At 39.1% G+C, this 16,060-nt stretch overlaps 1 protein-coding gene across 2 annotated transcripts in view; it reads right to left on the bottom strand.

Annotated features, from left to right (window-relative positions):
• Positions 1 to 16,060, bottom strand: part of LOC118804330 (receptor tyrosine-protein kinase erbB-4-like) — a 269,625-nt gene that overhangs the window by 34,477 nt on the left and 219,088 nt on the right. For both annotated transcript variants that reach the window (XM_036564816.1, XM_036564815.1), the window contains 5 exons: positions 14,028 to 14,072; positions 11,711 to 11,843; positions 4,782 to 4,904; positions 4,555 to 4,653; positions 1,555 to 1,740 (listed from right to left, as the gene is read on the bottom strand). In XM_036564816.1, the coding sequence (XP_036420709.1) occupies positions 1,555 to 1,740; positions 4,555 to 4,653; positions 4,782 to 4,904; positions 11,711 to 11,843; positions 14,028 to 14,072 (586 nt within the window). The remainder of the gene's footprint in view (positions 1 to 1,554; positions 1,741 to 4,554; positions 4,654 to 4,781; positions 4,905 to 11,710; positions 11,844 to 14,027; positions 14,073 to 16,060) is intronic.

The raw sequence follows: 16,060 nt of genomic DNA on the forward strand, positions 1-16,060 counted from the left end.
ATAGGTAGGTTTAAAATATTGAGCTCCTGGGGACATTTACATTTTGAATATTTCAATATTCAATATTCAATATTTCAATATTTGAATATTCATTTAATATTTCAAGGTCTACAACAAGTGCCTATATTTCACTGCTGAAGTTTTTGCAGATTTTGAATAAACAATAGCCAGTTTGGGTTACAGCACAACATTAACTAAAAATGAAATAAAAACTTTTTTTTTATGTGGCCCACAGGTTTGTTGAGATTTTCTAATATGGCGCTTTTACTCGTTGAGTTTGACACCTGTGGTCTAGACAGTCTACTGACTTGAATCACATTGAAAATGTATGGAAAGAGCATCAAAGGGACCCTCGTAACTTGGGAAACTGAAGATAGTTTGTTAAGAGGATCGGGACAAAATCTAACCATAATGCTTTAAAAGGCTACTTATTTTTTCCTGTAGATACCTTGAAGCTGTAAGTGCCAACAATGGCTTTTACAAAGTTAATACCAATGTTATTATTACTATTTTTTTGTGGGGTCTGAAAACTTTTTCTTTTTCCTTTTAAATCCTTGTTCATAATTTCCATGGTTATACCTTTGAATAAGAAAATCAGTTTTATGAAATAAAATAAAGAAAATCAGCTTTACGGAACTGCAGCTGGACCAGTGTGTGTACAATAAAGTATTAATCGATCATTTAGGCTTGCAGCAACTGATCCCAAAGTTTTGAACAGTAGCGTACCTTGTTTCTTTCTATATAACAGCACTCAATTCATGTATCTAATTCACAGGCATGTCCTGCGCCATGGGCCGTGACACAGCACCGGCTTTGGAAATCCATCCCCCATGCCGAATCAAATTTCGCTCCCTGCGGCTCCGGCCTTTCAGAACGTGCCAGAAGGCAGGGAGAGCATGGCTTTGCTCTACAGGAGGCCAATCTAGCAGCAGGACACTCGAAGCGAATGGTGGAGCACACTGTGAGAACACAGTAGGGCCGTCTCACGGACGATTTGAGGGCCTGATGTCCTGGGGACTGGGCCCGGCCAAGAAAAAAAAATTGTGCTTGACCAGTGAAGCTGCGTTGCGAGTGAGAGCGCAAGCTGGTAAAGAATATCTGCAGCACAGCAGTGGCGAGCAGGACTTGAGGAGGGTCTATTGATCAGAGAAGATGTTGAAAAACAAACCACGGAGCTGGGAAGAGTGACTCATAAAGGTGAGCGCTGAGAATTCATGTCTCTGACTATGTACACAGGGTTGCTAGTTTATTGGGTACACCTTATGCCTACAACCACTGGCCATTTTATCAAAAATACCTACCACTTTGGTGAACTATACTGACAAATTATGAACTATTCTTTGCAGGTTGAGAGTATACACCCAAAAAATGCCCAGCCAAGAGTGAATCTGTGGTCAGAAACTGACCACCGATGAAGGACTAACAGAAATTGTGAATCAACAGATGAGCTAGAGCTTCTAACTGTACACCAACCACCCAGGACTAGAAGGTAGGGGTCTCTAATTAAGTGGCCAGTGTTTACGAAGACCTTTAACAAGCAACTAGCGCTCTTACCTTTGCAATCTGCACACACCAATTGAGGAGCAGCTGGGAGCCGATGTTGTCCTTGTGTTCGTGAACGTAGTCTAGCAGGCAGCCATGGGGCATGAGCTGGGTCACCAGCTGGATAGTAGGGCTCAGGCACACTCCCAGCAGACGCACCAGGTGGGGGTGTTCAATGCTAGCCATGATCAGAGCTTCCTAGTGGACAGCAAGAGAAATGCCAGTCAGGGTTTCAACATAGCACACAGGCTGTTCTCCAGAGGTATTCAGAGAGTTGGACAAACCCTATGGAGATATAACTTCTGAATAGTGCGATGTACACAGTATGCACTTAATTATGTATAGAAAATCAAATGAAGCATTAGGAGTCTTGCCCAAGGAGTCCTGCACAAGAAACATTATCTGTGCTTAATCGGTAGGATTTTGTTGCGGTGACGATTGCATTTCTGACAGGCTGGAGTTGACCGAGGAAAAATCTCCAAAGGCAGCATGCACTGCACCTGAGAGGGGTGCCCAAGAGTGATGGAACTTGACAAATCCAAGCATTCCTATATAAAAAGATAGAATGTTAGGCATTGTGCAACAACATGAATGATGAGGATGAGTAGGCGCAGAAAAAGAGGCAGATTAGATCACTATCTTTCCAAACTGAACAGCTTTTAAAACATCATCTTTTCAACTCAGGGTGAGAGACATCACAGAACAAATGGTGTTTTGCCGATCTTACTGTATGTTGGCTCTGTTTGAAATCTTATGAAGTACCCTTGTTATGGCTATAGAATGAGCTTTTGCTCAGAGGGAGGCTTAGGCGATGGACTCCAGCTCAGTTAGCAGTAAACAGCAGACAGAACTGCCAGACACAACATTATGAAGCCCAGGAGGGAGAGAGAGTGTGTTTGCTGTCCACTCACTGCCCAGAACAGAGGTGACCCCCATTAGTGAGACTTACCCTGACATCTACTCCTTATACTTCTCATCCAAACCCCAGTGTGTGTGAATAATGGTAAAGGTCAACAGGTATCTGATAGACATGTATACACACACACACACACACACACACACACACACACACAGAAGCTTTAATGACATCCCATTCTAAACTAAGTTGGTCCCCTTTTACAGCTGTAACAGCTTCCACTCTTCTGGAAAGGCTTTCTACAAGGTTTTGTCCATTCATCCAGAAGAACATTTGTGAGGTCAGACACTGATGTTGGACGAGAGGGTCTGGCTCACAATCTCCTTTCTAGTTCATCCTAAAGGTGTTTGATGGGGTTGAGATCAGGTTCAAGTTCAAGTTCTTTCACACCAAACTCACCCAGCCAGGCCTTTATGGACGTTGCTTTGTGCACTGGGGCTCAGTCATGCTGGAACAGGAAAGGTTCTTCCCCAAACTGTTCCCACAAAGTTGGAAGCATAGAATTGTCCAAAATGTCTTGGTCTGCGAAGCATTAAGATTTCCCTTCACTGGAACTAAGGGTTCTAGACCAACCCCTGAAAAACAACCTCATAGTATTATCCCTCCTCCACCAAACTTCACAGTTGGCACAGTGCAGTCAGGCAGGTAACGTTCTCCTTGCATTCGCCAAACCCAGACTCGTCCATCAGACTGACAGATAGTAAAGCGTGATTAATCAATCCACAGAATACAGTTCCACTGCTCCGGTGGTGGCATGCTTGGCCATAGAAACCCATTTCGTGAGGGTCCTAATGCACAGTTCTTTTGCTGATGGTTCTTCCAGAGGCAATTTGGAACTCATTTGTGATCCAACAGAGGACAGGCACCGTGCGCTTCAGCACTCGGCGGTCCCACTCTGTGAGTTTGCGTCGTATACCGTTTCATGTCGAAACTGTTGTTGCTACTAGATGCTTCAATTTCACAATAACAGCACTTACAGTTGACAGGAGCAGATCTAGCAGAACAGAAATATTACAAACCAAAGAGGTGGCATCCTGCGACAGTGCTATGTTTAAAGTCACTGAGCTCATCAGTATGACCAATTCTACTGCCGCTGTTTGTCCATCAAGACTGCAAGGCTATATGCTCGGTTTTATCCACCTGTTAGCAATGGGTGTGGCTAATCACCTGAACTCAATAATTGGGAGGTGAGTCCCAATACTTTTGTCTATATAGTGTATATGTTTTCTTGCTGAAGGAAATGTGGGGTTGAAATATAGATAGACCTATATGTTTGAATCCTAAATATAGCTAGCTTTTACTTTGCACTTCTGAAAAGGGCACTGGAACAACAGCATAGAACAGCTACTTTTGGTTCCATAAAAACCATAAAGCATGAGTTTACTAAAGAACCTTCAAGTTGAATGGTTCTTTTGGGAACCATAAGTGTCATCACTTCAAAAACCCTTTTTAGGCACTTTTAGGAGTAGTTTAGGAAGTTGGAGTTTACCGAGCTCATTTGCAGTTGTCTTACACAAACAATAAAACACATGGCTATCTAACAATAGCTGAAAATGTATATCTTTTGCAGCTAGATCTGGGGGCTAGAGCTGGGGGTAGCTGTTAGCCACGGGGTTGTGAAGAAAATGAAAATGCATCCCAGGATATGGCACTGCCTGAAGTCCGTAGCTTTGTAGAATCTTCCTTAAGTCAAACCAAGGGTTTAGGGGGCTGCTGATAGAAACTTACTTGACCTATATTAGACTTGGACTGTCCTTCAGCATGGCAGCCGGGATTTCGCAAAGTGCAGAGAGGAAGTCCGGGAGCACATTTCTTTACCAAAATCAGAATGCAGAGCGAGTCTTCTTCAGCTGTCAGTCAAGAAGCCGGGTCAAAACCGGTTCACAACCTTTTTGTTCTTATCTGTTCTTTGGTCATTAAAGGTATAGTTGAACCAAATATTGCTAGCATGTCTCACAATGAACAAAACTGATGTTTTCAAAATTGTATCATGAAGCTTGATCTCTGTCAAGCAATAGTTTAATGATACAATAAACTCTAAAAGACTGTAAGTGTTACCAGCATCTCTAGAATGGAGCCTGAATTAAGGAACTCACGTCCATAAACTCCACATTGGCTTTTGGTCCTGTAGCTTCACTGAGGATCTTTATGGCCACAGGAATCTTGACACTCTCTCCCTCTGGAACCCAGACACCCTGACAGAAAACAGATAGAATTAAGATAAGTACCACATACAGACTGACAACTCTCACTAAATAGAATTTTTTGGTGAAAATAATGTTACACATTTAGCATACAAACACATACTCTGGGCAGTTTTTACCTTGTAGACAGTTCCAAAGGCTCCAGTGCCCAGGATCTTCACCCTCTTGAGCTCAGTCTCCTTCAGTATTCGTAACTGAGCCTGATTGGGTGCTGTTCCACTGGGTGTTAGTGGCTCCACCAACTGACCAAAACAGGAGATCCCAGACCAGTTATTATAACAATAATACCACATACTGCATACATGTACACACACTGCAGATCCCAGACCAAAAAACAAAACAATACCAAGAAAATTTCCATTCTTCAATGTAGAATGGTCAGTAGATTGGTCAAATAAATCTATAGAGTGCTACGATCAGCTGTACTAGGTTGGGAATATGAACTTCATTTATAGAGTGTTATGATCAGGTGGATGTATGTTAGGTATATAAACTCAGCTTATGGAGTGTTATGGTCAGATGTAATAGGATATGTATATAAACTCAGTTTATAGACTGTTATGATCAGATGCAACAGATTGCATTTATGAACTCAGTTTAAGGAGCGTTATGATCAGACACAGTAGGTTTGGAATATAAGCAGGTATATAAACAGTAGGTTGGATTTATAAACTTAGTTTATGAAGTTTATGATCTGACACAGCAGTTATTTATACAGGCTCGGTTTATGGAGTACTTTGATCAGACATTGCATATGTAAACTTTCTGGAGAGTTATGAACAAACGCAGTAGAACCTCAGTAGTCTAGAAGGCTGCTTATATAAACTCCATTTACAGAGTGTTATGATCAGACGCAGTAGGCTGGGTATTTATGGAACAGTAGGTTGGGTGTTTTGGGAATTATCAGATGCAGAAAAACTCAGTTTATAAAGTGTCATGAACAGATGCAGTATAAGCTTGGTTGTGTAGGAGGCTGTGTATATAAACTTAATTTACAGAGTGTTATGGTTACATGCAGTAGATTAAGTATATAAACTCAGTTTATGGAGTGTTATAATCAGACACAGCAGATTGTGTATATAAATTCAGGTTACACAGTGTTATGATCCGACAGAAGATTGCATATATAAACTCAGTTTATGGAGTGTTATGATCAGACTGTAGATTGCGTATATAAACTCAGCTTATGTAGTGTTACGATCAGACAGTAGATTGTGTATATAAACTCAGTTCATGGAGTGTTATGATCAGACAGTAGATGGTGTATATAAACTCAGTTCATGGAGTGTTATGATCAGACAGTAGATTCTATATATAAACTCAGTTCATGGAGTGTTACGATCAGACAGTAGATTCCGTATATAAACTCAGTTTATGGAGTGTTATGATCAGACAGTAGATTCTGTATATAAACTCAGTTCATTATGGAGTGTTATGATCAGACAGTAGATTCTGTATATAAACTCAGTTTATGGAGTGTTATGATCAGACTGTAGATTGCGTATATAAACTCATCTTATGTAGTGTTACGATCAGACAGTAGATGGAGTGTTATGGTCAGATGTAGTAGGCTGGTTATTGAGTTTCTGTTTTCATGTTTTTGTGTAAGATTAGACCAAGCAGGTCTGTTAAATGGACTCTGTTTACAGGTTATTAGGGGTTAATATGACTCTGTTTACACCCTATTGTCACAGAAAGAGAGAATTACTGCAATAATTGCTCCGTAATAAAGTGGCACTTGTTTCATTACGAGTGAAATGCTGGCTAATGTGGAGAGTGAACTTCAGCGTGTTTGTTTATGTGTGTGTGCAGTTGTTTCATTAGGCTCTAAGTGCTTGTTCGAGAGCAGGGTGAATCAGAGGAACACTCCTCACTGCTCTCCAGAAGAGGACTGTGTGCGTGGGTTTGTGTGCACAGGCTGGAACACTTTGTCTGGATGCGTTGCTTTTATTCAAGCTTATCAAGTTTGATTAACATGTACTCTCTTTTAATTACTTTAGTGACAATAAGGGGATTGTAAAGTCATTATTGTTTAGTATATCTAAGTCTCAGAAAAGGAATTGTATAGGTTTTCAGCTGTGGACAAGGAATGAATGTAAAAGAAAATACAAATATTTTTTATTCATATCTCGACACGCCACCTGTGATTTACTGAGTAGTAAATTTAATGATGTTTAAAAATGAATTTATACCATTATAAAAGCTATGAAACACACATCAATACATTGAATGGATCTTTACACATTAAACTTGAAGAGGAGAGTTCGTAAACAAACTGTAAGTTGGCTTGACAAAGCCGTTGCTATGAAATCTTAGGTAGTTGCCCAAGTGGTGCTATGATATCCCAGGTGGTTACGAATGTGTTTCTAAGCTGTTCCAGGTGGTTGCTAAAGTGTTGCTATGCCACTGTCACGCTATCCCAGTTATCCCAGGTGGTTGCTAAGGTGTTATATGCCATTGCAATAGAATCCCAAGAAGTTGTTAAGATGTTACTAAGCCATTGCTTTGGTAGCCCAGGTGGTTGCTAAGGTGTGGCCAAGCTGTTCCAGGCGGTTGCTAAGGTGTTGCTATGTCACTGCTATGTTATCCCAGTTGCTATAGAATCCTAGGCAGTTGTTAAGATGTTGCTAAGCCATTGCTTTGGTACCCCAGGTGGTTAGGTAGTTGCCCAAGTGGTGCTATGCTATCCCAGGTGGTTGCTAATGTGTTGCTAAGCTGTTCTAGGTGGTTGCTAAAGTGTTGCTATGCCACTGCTATGTTATTCCAGTTATCTCACTGGTGGCTAAGATATTGCTATGACACTGCAACAGAATCCCAAGCAGTTGTTAAGATGTTGCTAAGCCATTGCTTTAGTACCCCAGGTGGTTGCTAAGGTGTTGCTATGCCATTCCAATAGAATCCCAAGCAGTTGCTAAGATGTTACTAAACCATTGCTTTGGTACCCCAGGCAGTTGCTGACGTGTTGCTAAGCTGTTCCAGGTAATTGCTAAAGTGTTGCTATGCCGGTGCTATGTTATCACAGTTATGCCAGGTGGTTGCTAAGATATTGCTATGCTATTGCAATAGAATCCCAAGCAGTTGTTAATATGTTGCTAAGCCATTGCTATGTTATCCCAGGCAGTTGCTGAGGTGTTGTTATGCCATTGCAATACAATCCCAAGCAGTTGTTAAGATGTTGCTAAGCCATTGCTATGGTACCCAAGGTGGTCATTAAAGTGTTGCTAGGATGTTGCTATAGAATCCTAGGCAGTTGTTAAGACGTTGCTAAGCCATTGCTTTGTTATCCCAGGGGGTTGCAAAGTTATAGCATTGTTATAGAATATCAAACAGTTGTTGCTGTTGCTAAGCAGTTGCTATGGAATTCCAGGTGGTTGCTCTCAACATTCTCTCATTCGTTTCCTATGTGAAAAAAAGGTGCTTGAATGAAAACTGTACTTTCAATGCACAAGTGCTCTATTCCCATCTATGCTTTGCATTCCTGCAAAGTTAAGTTCTTGGTCAAAAACCGCAACCTATTAAAAGGGAAATAAAAACCTTGAATAATAAGGTGAAGAACAGTAAGTTGGCTTTGCCATGCACATCATATCCTTTTTAAGGATTCATTCAAGGAATCTGTCCTCACAATTACACAGAAGCTCACGGTTATGCAGTATCTGTTGACAGAAGTTTTATACTTATAAGTGATGTGACGTGATATGTATGTTAAAGATCCTGTAAAGGTACATGACCATGTATAATTAGCTTCTGACAAACCTGTTCGACCTCAAACCTCAAGCCTGTTCCACCCAGACTTTGGGAAGCTGTCCAGAACTGACTGCATTTAAAATAAACATTAAGGGGAGCTGTCCCTGCCTTTGATGCTGAAGTGCTGAGTGCCTTCAATCTAAACTTTAAGAGGCGCTGTCCTTTCTTGTGGTTCTGAAATCCTCAGTGGCCTTAAACTAAACATTAAAGAGAGCTGCCCATGCCTGTGGTTCTGAAGCATAAACTCCTTTTAGTTTTAAAAAATTCACTCAATATCTCACTGCCAGTGCAGTTCTGCAACGTTGCGCTTAATAGAATGACAGGCTGTATTTGAAACAAGCAAATAAACACATAAATAAACATAGGGAATAGTGAATATGATTACAGTGAAAGGCTAGGATACTGTGGTACTCAACTGAAAACTTGCTGAAAATGAGTTAGTCTTCCATTAAGTTAAGTTACCCTTTATTAATCCCACAATGGGGAAATTCACCTCCGCATTTACCCCATCTGTGCAGTGAAACACTGCATACACACTAGTGAAAGCACACACACTAGGGGGCAGTGAACACATTTGCCCAGAGCCCTATCCAAAGCACCCAGGGAGTTGGGGGTTAGGTGCCTTGCTCAAAGGCATTTCAGTCATGTCCTGTCAGTTCAGGTGATCGAATCGGTGACCTTCCGGTCACAAGGCTGGTTCCCTAACCTCCAGCCAAGTTCCCTTCTCCAGTTTACTTCCCTGGAAAAAGAGTGAAACACTTTAATACTAAATTGAGAGAGATCAGGGCCTCAACACAAAACTATTCTGACTCTTATGAACACAAATACATGACTACAGGCACATATACAAGCTCCAGAGGATGTAGGTTTGTTTGAATGGATGTCAATATTTGAGGGTATCAAGCTGTCCATCAGGAATGTCTTGCTTGAATGGTCTGCTTCAGATCATGCCTCTGCATTTCAATTGGGAGGTCAGGACTCTGATTTGGTCATTCGAACATAAGGAATTTCATCTGTTTGAGGCATTCTGTTGTTGATTTAATCATGTGTTTGGGATCATTGTCACGTTGGATCATTGTCTCACTTCTTTCTCACCTCAGCATAATGCTGTAGAATTTCCTGATACAACTTGGAATTAATTGGTCTCGCAAGGATTTTCTATTTCACAGGAGGGATGAAGTGTTTCACCCAAAATGACTTTGTTTACATTCAACTTTTGTTCACTAAATGTACCTCTACTAGTGCTGTAGAACATCAGTACAAACTCCAGGTGGTTTTTATCTGGAGGCATGCAGCAATGTTTTCATTTTTTTCCACTTGGTTTTGTTTCATTTGCTGGTTTGTTTTCTTATTGTTTGTGTGTTTTGTTTTGAGTTGGCAAGTAGTTTAGGTAACTTCCTGTATGGTTGATTCTTGAACACATGTTCATTTTGAATGTTATCACATTCAAAAGATGCCCCCAAGTTCTTAGATTATATTTAGACTAATTATTATTCAATGAGCAAATTATTCAAAGTGCACTTGTATTGATCTTTGTAGGACATTTCCAAGACTACACTGAAAAAAAAAAACAAATACTGTCAAAGAACTAGAACATTTAATGATCAATACCCATTTTTTGAAAATAAAAACAAAAAGGTGAAATGCATGTGTTATTATTTTGGTAAAGTACTGTATGTCAGAATAACTATTTGAACTACTGAAACTGTTGAATTATAGTAAAACAATATTTCTTAGAAATTAAGTGACTGCAATTTTACGGATTGTGTACCGTAATTGAGAAAACACACTTTTACTGTAGATTACTTAATGGATTTTGTTTGGTAACCCTGAGGCTGGAATTTTGACCCTATTTATTTTATTTAATTTTTTTACACTGTCTGACTATAGAATGATGGAGGAAATCTTTTAGAAATCCTTTATAGAACATTCTACTATTATGAGTGAAATTTCTTCTGATGTGTCATGATTTCTTCTTATTTGTTCATATTGCACTTGAGGTACATCAACCTATATTGGACAGAATTTTCATCTGAAGAGCAAGTAACCAAATGTGTGGTCACAGCCACACCTTTTAATGAAGGTGTTGTCTTAGCCCTCTACATAATTTTTAATTTTTTTGTTGAAAAACTGCTCAACGGACTTCGTATTGCTTTATATTGTCTCTATATAACTGCATAGTTATATTTACATTTACATTACATACAACAACTATGTAACTATTGGTGGTGTTCAGTGTTACAGAATAATTACCATGTAACTACCGTGCAATTACAGTGAACATTTTTTCCAAGACATTCATAATAGTACATAAGTATAATAATATGATTGCATTGGAACTTGCTAACCCAACCACAAACCATTCTATAATGTGGCAGTATTTCTGTTACAATGAAATCGGCCTATTTATCTTTAAAAGATTATTGCATAAGCTCTGTAAAATTACATGTTGATCCATGTGATTTGATTAGATTACCTTTGTTACAACACATATGTTCAACTTAAACTATGCACAAGCTACACATTAAAATAAGTAGATAGTTCTTGTGTAGTTATTATGTAGATAATGCAAAATAACATACATTATAGTATAATGTGGCATAATGTTTAAATACAGTCACATTGCAGAATAATTTAAACCTAGTGTTTAAAGCTAGTGTTTCCTGTGCAGATGCAGTGTAAGCATTCTCATAATGTAGGTACTTACACACCTGTTACAATCTGAAGTCTTATTGGAAAAAAAACAGCAGCTCACACTGTTACACAAGTGTAATTACATAAGAGAAAACATGCTGTTATAACTATCAAGATGCATTTGGGTAAATATGTGACTAGAAATTGAAGTGTGTATTTACGTAAGCTCTACTACTGTAATCCGTCTCTAACAGTTAACACATCACTAGTAGTTACATTGTTGTTGCATGTATTATTAATGTGTAACTACACAGTTATTACACCCATTTTATTAGCTCTCATTTTAGAAATCCAGCAAATTAACAAGGGCTCAGAAATGTTGCCTCACTATTGTTTATGGAGGATTGTAGTGAACTAAGTCAAAGTTTACTAAAGGAGATGGGCATTATTTTAAGTTATTTGACAGGCAGTGATATGTCATTATGTTAGCGACCATTTGTACATCAGATCTCCATCTGATCTACATAAAATAGCCGTTAATTAAAGATGAACAATGCTTCACTATTGTGCATGACTGTTCTTTGCACTGGTTAGGGCTTCACTCTGCTGATACTCAGTACATCACACCTCTCTAACGACTCTGTTCTCACTCCTACACACGGTCTCTCACCTCTGTCTCCAGGAAGCGGCGCAGAGCTCTTTTCTTCTTGATGCTTTTACGTCTGGCAAAAATGGTAAAGCCCAACACTATGATGACCACCACAAACAGCCCACCAATCGTTCCGGCTACAATCAGGGGCGTCCTGAAGGGCCAAAAACAAAAGCGGAAAAATGTAACCATCGATACATCTTCTGTAAACATGCCTACAGTGCCACAGTAATGTCTAGAGCTGTGGTCACCAAACCTCCACCTGAGTTTGTTGCAACCTGCATCTAATATGTTGACCTCCCTCCTTACCCAAGACTAATGCATCAGATCCAGCACATCAGCAATTTCTGAAGAAGTTAATTAGCTGAAGCAGGTGTAGCAGATTGCAGTTGGAACTAGACCCGACAGGAAGGTGGATCTTCAGGGCCAGGGTTGGTGACCACTGCTCTAGAGCGAGATTTTCCCACTTAAACATTAGTAAAAAACCCTTTCTGATGAAGCATCTTGGACTTTTTGAAAAACTACAACTGGTTTGGGTAAATGTTTAGGGATGATCTCTAGTTTTAGGCTGGAGTGCCCCTTACACCCCTTACCAAGCCGAGTTTTATTATACAATTCTATAACCTAAGAAAAGCTCCATTAGTTTGTAAGTCCCTGTAGTTAACGAATAGGAAGCCTTAGTATGTAATAAGCCTAAATGTTAAAGGGTTAAAATACTCAGTAAAAGCAAATTTGTAGCCTTTTCAAACCCATAGTGGTAAAGAAGCTGACATACATTCTAAAATACTCATAGATTTCCTAATAAGAAGAATAAATTAAAAGTCAGAATTAAATTTTTTTTTTTTTATTTCTCAACATTTCTTAATTAATTTTGTATTTACAAGAAATTGCTGTCAGTAAATTTGTAATATTGTACATGATACTATAGCAGTCTTTTTAACCTCTTGAAATCCAAGACTTATTACAGCCAAAGGCTTATTATTTAGTAACTACATTGACTAGAATGCTGAGTTACTCTTAAGTTATAGACATACATAATAAAAGTTTGGAGCTGGAAATTTTAGGAGTAAAAAAGAAACCATTTATTTGAAACAATTTATTCAGACAGCCCACTCTAACTACTTCATAGTTGCTTATCCTGCATTTAACTTACACTATGTGGCCAAAAGTATGCAGACACCCCTCCTTTTTACTGAGTTCAGGTGTTTCAGCCACACCCATTGCTAACAGCTGTATAAAATCAAACAGACATGCAAGACAAACACATATAGATAAACAAGAACTGTGTGTTGAGATTCCATGGTTGAGCAGCTGCACACAAGCCTAAGACCACTATGCGCAAGGCCAAGTGTCAGCTGGAGGGGTGTAAAAGCACGCCACCGCTGGACTCTGGAGCAGTGGAAACGTGTTCTCTGGAGTGATAAATCTTGCTTCAATATCTGACAGTCTGATGGATGACTCTGGTTTGGCTAAATGCCAGGAGAATGCCACCTACCATAATGCATAGTACCAACAGTAAAGTTTGGTGGAGGAGGGATAATTAGTTCCAGTGAAGGGTGATGTTAATGCTACAGCATGCAAACAGATTTTGGGTAATTAATGCTTCCAACTTTGTGTCAGCAGTTTGGGGAAGAGCCTTTCCTGTTCCTGCATGACCGAGCCCCTGTGCACAAAGAGAGCTCCATAAAGACATGGTTTGATTGGTTTGGTATGGAGGAACTTCGGTGGTCTCCACAGACAACATCACTATACACCTTTGGGATGAACTGGAACATTGCGAGCCAAACTTTCTTGTCCAACATCATTGACCTCACAAATGTTTATTTGAATGAATGGGCAAAAATTCCCGCAGACATTCCAAAATCTTGTTGAAAGCCTTCCTAGAAAAATGGAGGTTTTTATAGCCACAAAAGGTGGGCTAACTTTACATTAATGCCTATAGTTTTGAAATGAGGTGCTCACATACTTTAGGCCATATAGTGTACATTTTACTAACTAGCTATTAACTTTAGCCTTATTTACCCTAATACTTAACACTGACTTGATTCTAAACCTAATCCTAACCTCATACCAAAACCTAAACCCAACCCTCACCCCGTCCTAAACCTAACCCTAACCTTGAGAATCAACCAACTTTTAACAGTTTGTTAATAAATTAAACATCTATAGATACTTTACTTGCGGCTGTCCAAATAAAGTTAGCCCCTGGTTTGTCTTGATCTCAACCACAACTTCAAACAAGGAAATACATCTTTCTGCTGTTGATTTGATCTAACAAAACCATATTTACACATTACATGGTTGCACCAGTCATATATTAACTGAGATTTTTTCTGACCTGTCCAGTAGTCCAACGCAGTCTTGGATGCGGGGTCCAGTGCACCTGCAACCAAAACAGAGTCAACGGCCTGACATATGATTTTCAACATGCATCTCCAAGCATTTAATAAAAAATTCAAATAAACATGCAAATAGACAAACAAGCACAATGTCCACTTTACTTTAAAGCCCTAAATGGAAGACAATGTAGAACAATGGAAGTCCACTGAAGAAACACTTGCGCATACAGTCTCTCTGAGATTTATTGGTGGAGATCATGGGCTCATGAAGCTATGGTTACATTCCATTTGGTGCACTTCTTGCTTTTAAATTATTGATTACATATTGCACTACCAGCATAGTTTAGAACTTACTGCTCATTAGTAATGCATAGATAACTAATCGGCATTCCCACCAAGGAGATAAATAATCCGTGGAATTGTATTATGATGAATACCATGTAATGCAATTCCTGGAGCCTATTTCAGAGATTTATGCCGGGAGTGTTTTTAATATTCAGAATAGGTCCGTGGTAACTGGTTCTTACTGAACTGAGCTTGTTTAGGACGAGACACAGAACCAGCAGAGAAACACAGCGAGGGGCAAATTAAAACATGTGGTAGGGAATTTAATCTCTTCCATCTGGACTCCATCAAACTACCCAACAGCTCCTGCTTTAAACCACTGACCACTGACCACTGTGTATGTTTTCGTTTAGCAGTGATGCTGACAAAACAGTACACTTTGAAGATGGAAAATGCTTCTTGCAAAATGTTCCAACACAAATTTGGAAAATGCTTTTATTATTAAACAATGCAGGTTTATGTGTTTATAAACAGATATATGGAAAATAAAAAGACCACCCTTCAAGTATTTCATGTGCAGTCAAAACAGCCAGTAAGTACAACCCCATTTCCAAACATGTTGGGACGCTGTGCAGAATGTAAATAAAAATAGGATGCAGTGATATGCAAATCATGTAAAACCATATTTTTTAAAGGAAAATACTACAAAGACAACATATCAAATGTTGAAACTGAGAAATTTAATGTTTTTTTGAAAAATATATGCCCATTTTGAATTTGATGCCAAAAACATGTTCCAAAAAAGTTGGGACGGGGACATGTTTACCACTGTTTCATCACCTCTTCCTTTAACAGCACTCTGTAAGCGTTTGGGAACTGAGGAGACGCTGCTGTAGTTTTGAAAGCATATGTTGCCAATTTCAAATGTTGATTCTTCGGACCACAAGACACTTTTCCACATCGTCTCAGTCCATTTTAAATGGGCTTGGGCCCAGAGAAGGTGGCAGCATTTCTGGATCCTGTTTATGTCTATTTTTAATGAAACATAGGGTTTAAATGATTTGCATACCAATGCATTTTTTTTTTATTTACATTTTACACAGTGTCTCAACTTATTTGTAAATGGGGTTGTACAAGTCACTGAAAATGACACAGAAGCATCCAAAACTAAATGTGTTTTTTTCAGTATTTAATACATACACGTTTTACCTTTATTACTGCAGAGATATTTGTTCACACCTCCAAAGTTCAGTTGTAAAAAATTGGTTGCATTTGTTTCTCACAATCCGAATAATCCCAAACACATATAATGATGTTGAGGTCTGGACTCTGAGATGGACAGTCCATTATTCTGAAAGCACCAGCAGCTTATTTATTTGATTTGCAAATGTTCATCTTGTCTATTTTTTGGTACTGAATTAGTTCAAACTGCAGTTCCACAGGAAAAAAATATTTACAAAACGATGAATTATTCAGAGCTTAGTTATTTATAGGAATTATAGTATAATCTATTTAAACCCAAAACATTAACCCTTAAACAGCCAGAGCCCACTCACTGGCCCAAGAACTTATTACACACCTCTGTAAACTAAGACACAGCAGGTGAAAGTGGCCCAAATCTGATTCTCTCACCAAATCTGATTTTTTTGTTTTAAATGTGGTCTTTACGTGACATCAGTCTGAACAGATCAGCTCCTAAACTGACTCACGCAAAAGAACAATGTTTCATCTTCACCAGCACCACAGA

Source organism: Colossoma macropomum, unplaced genomic scaffold (genome assembly GCF_904425465.1).
Source record: "Colossoma macropomum unplaced genomic scaffold, Colossoma_macropomum, whole genome shotgun sequence".
Classification (NCBI taxonomy): Eukaryota; Metazoa; Chordata; class Actinopteri; order Characiformes; family Serrasalmidae; genus Colossoma; species Colossoma macropomum.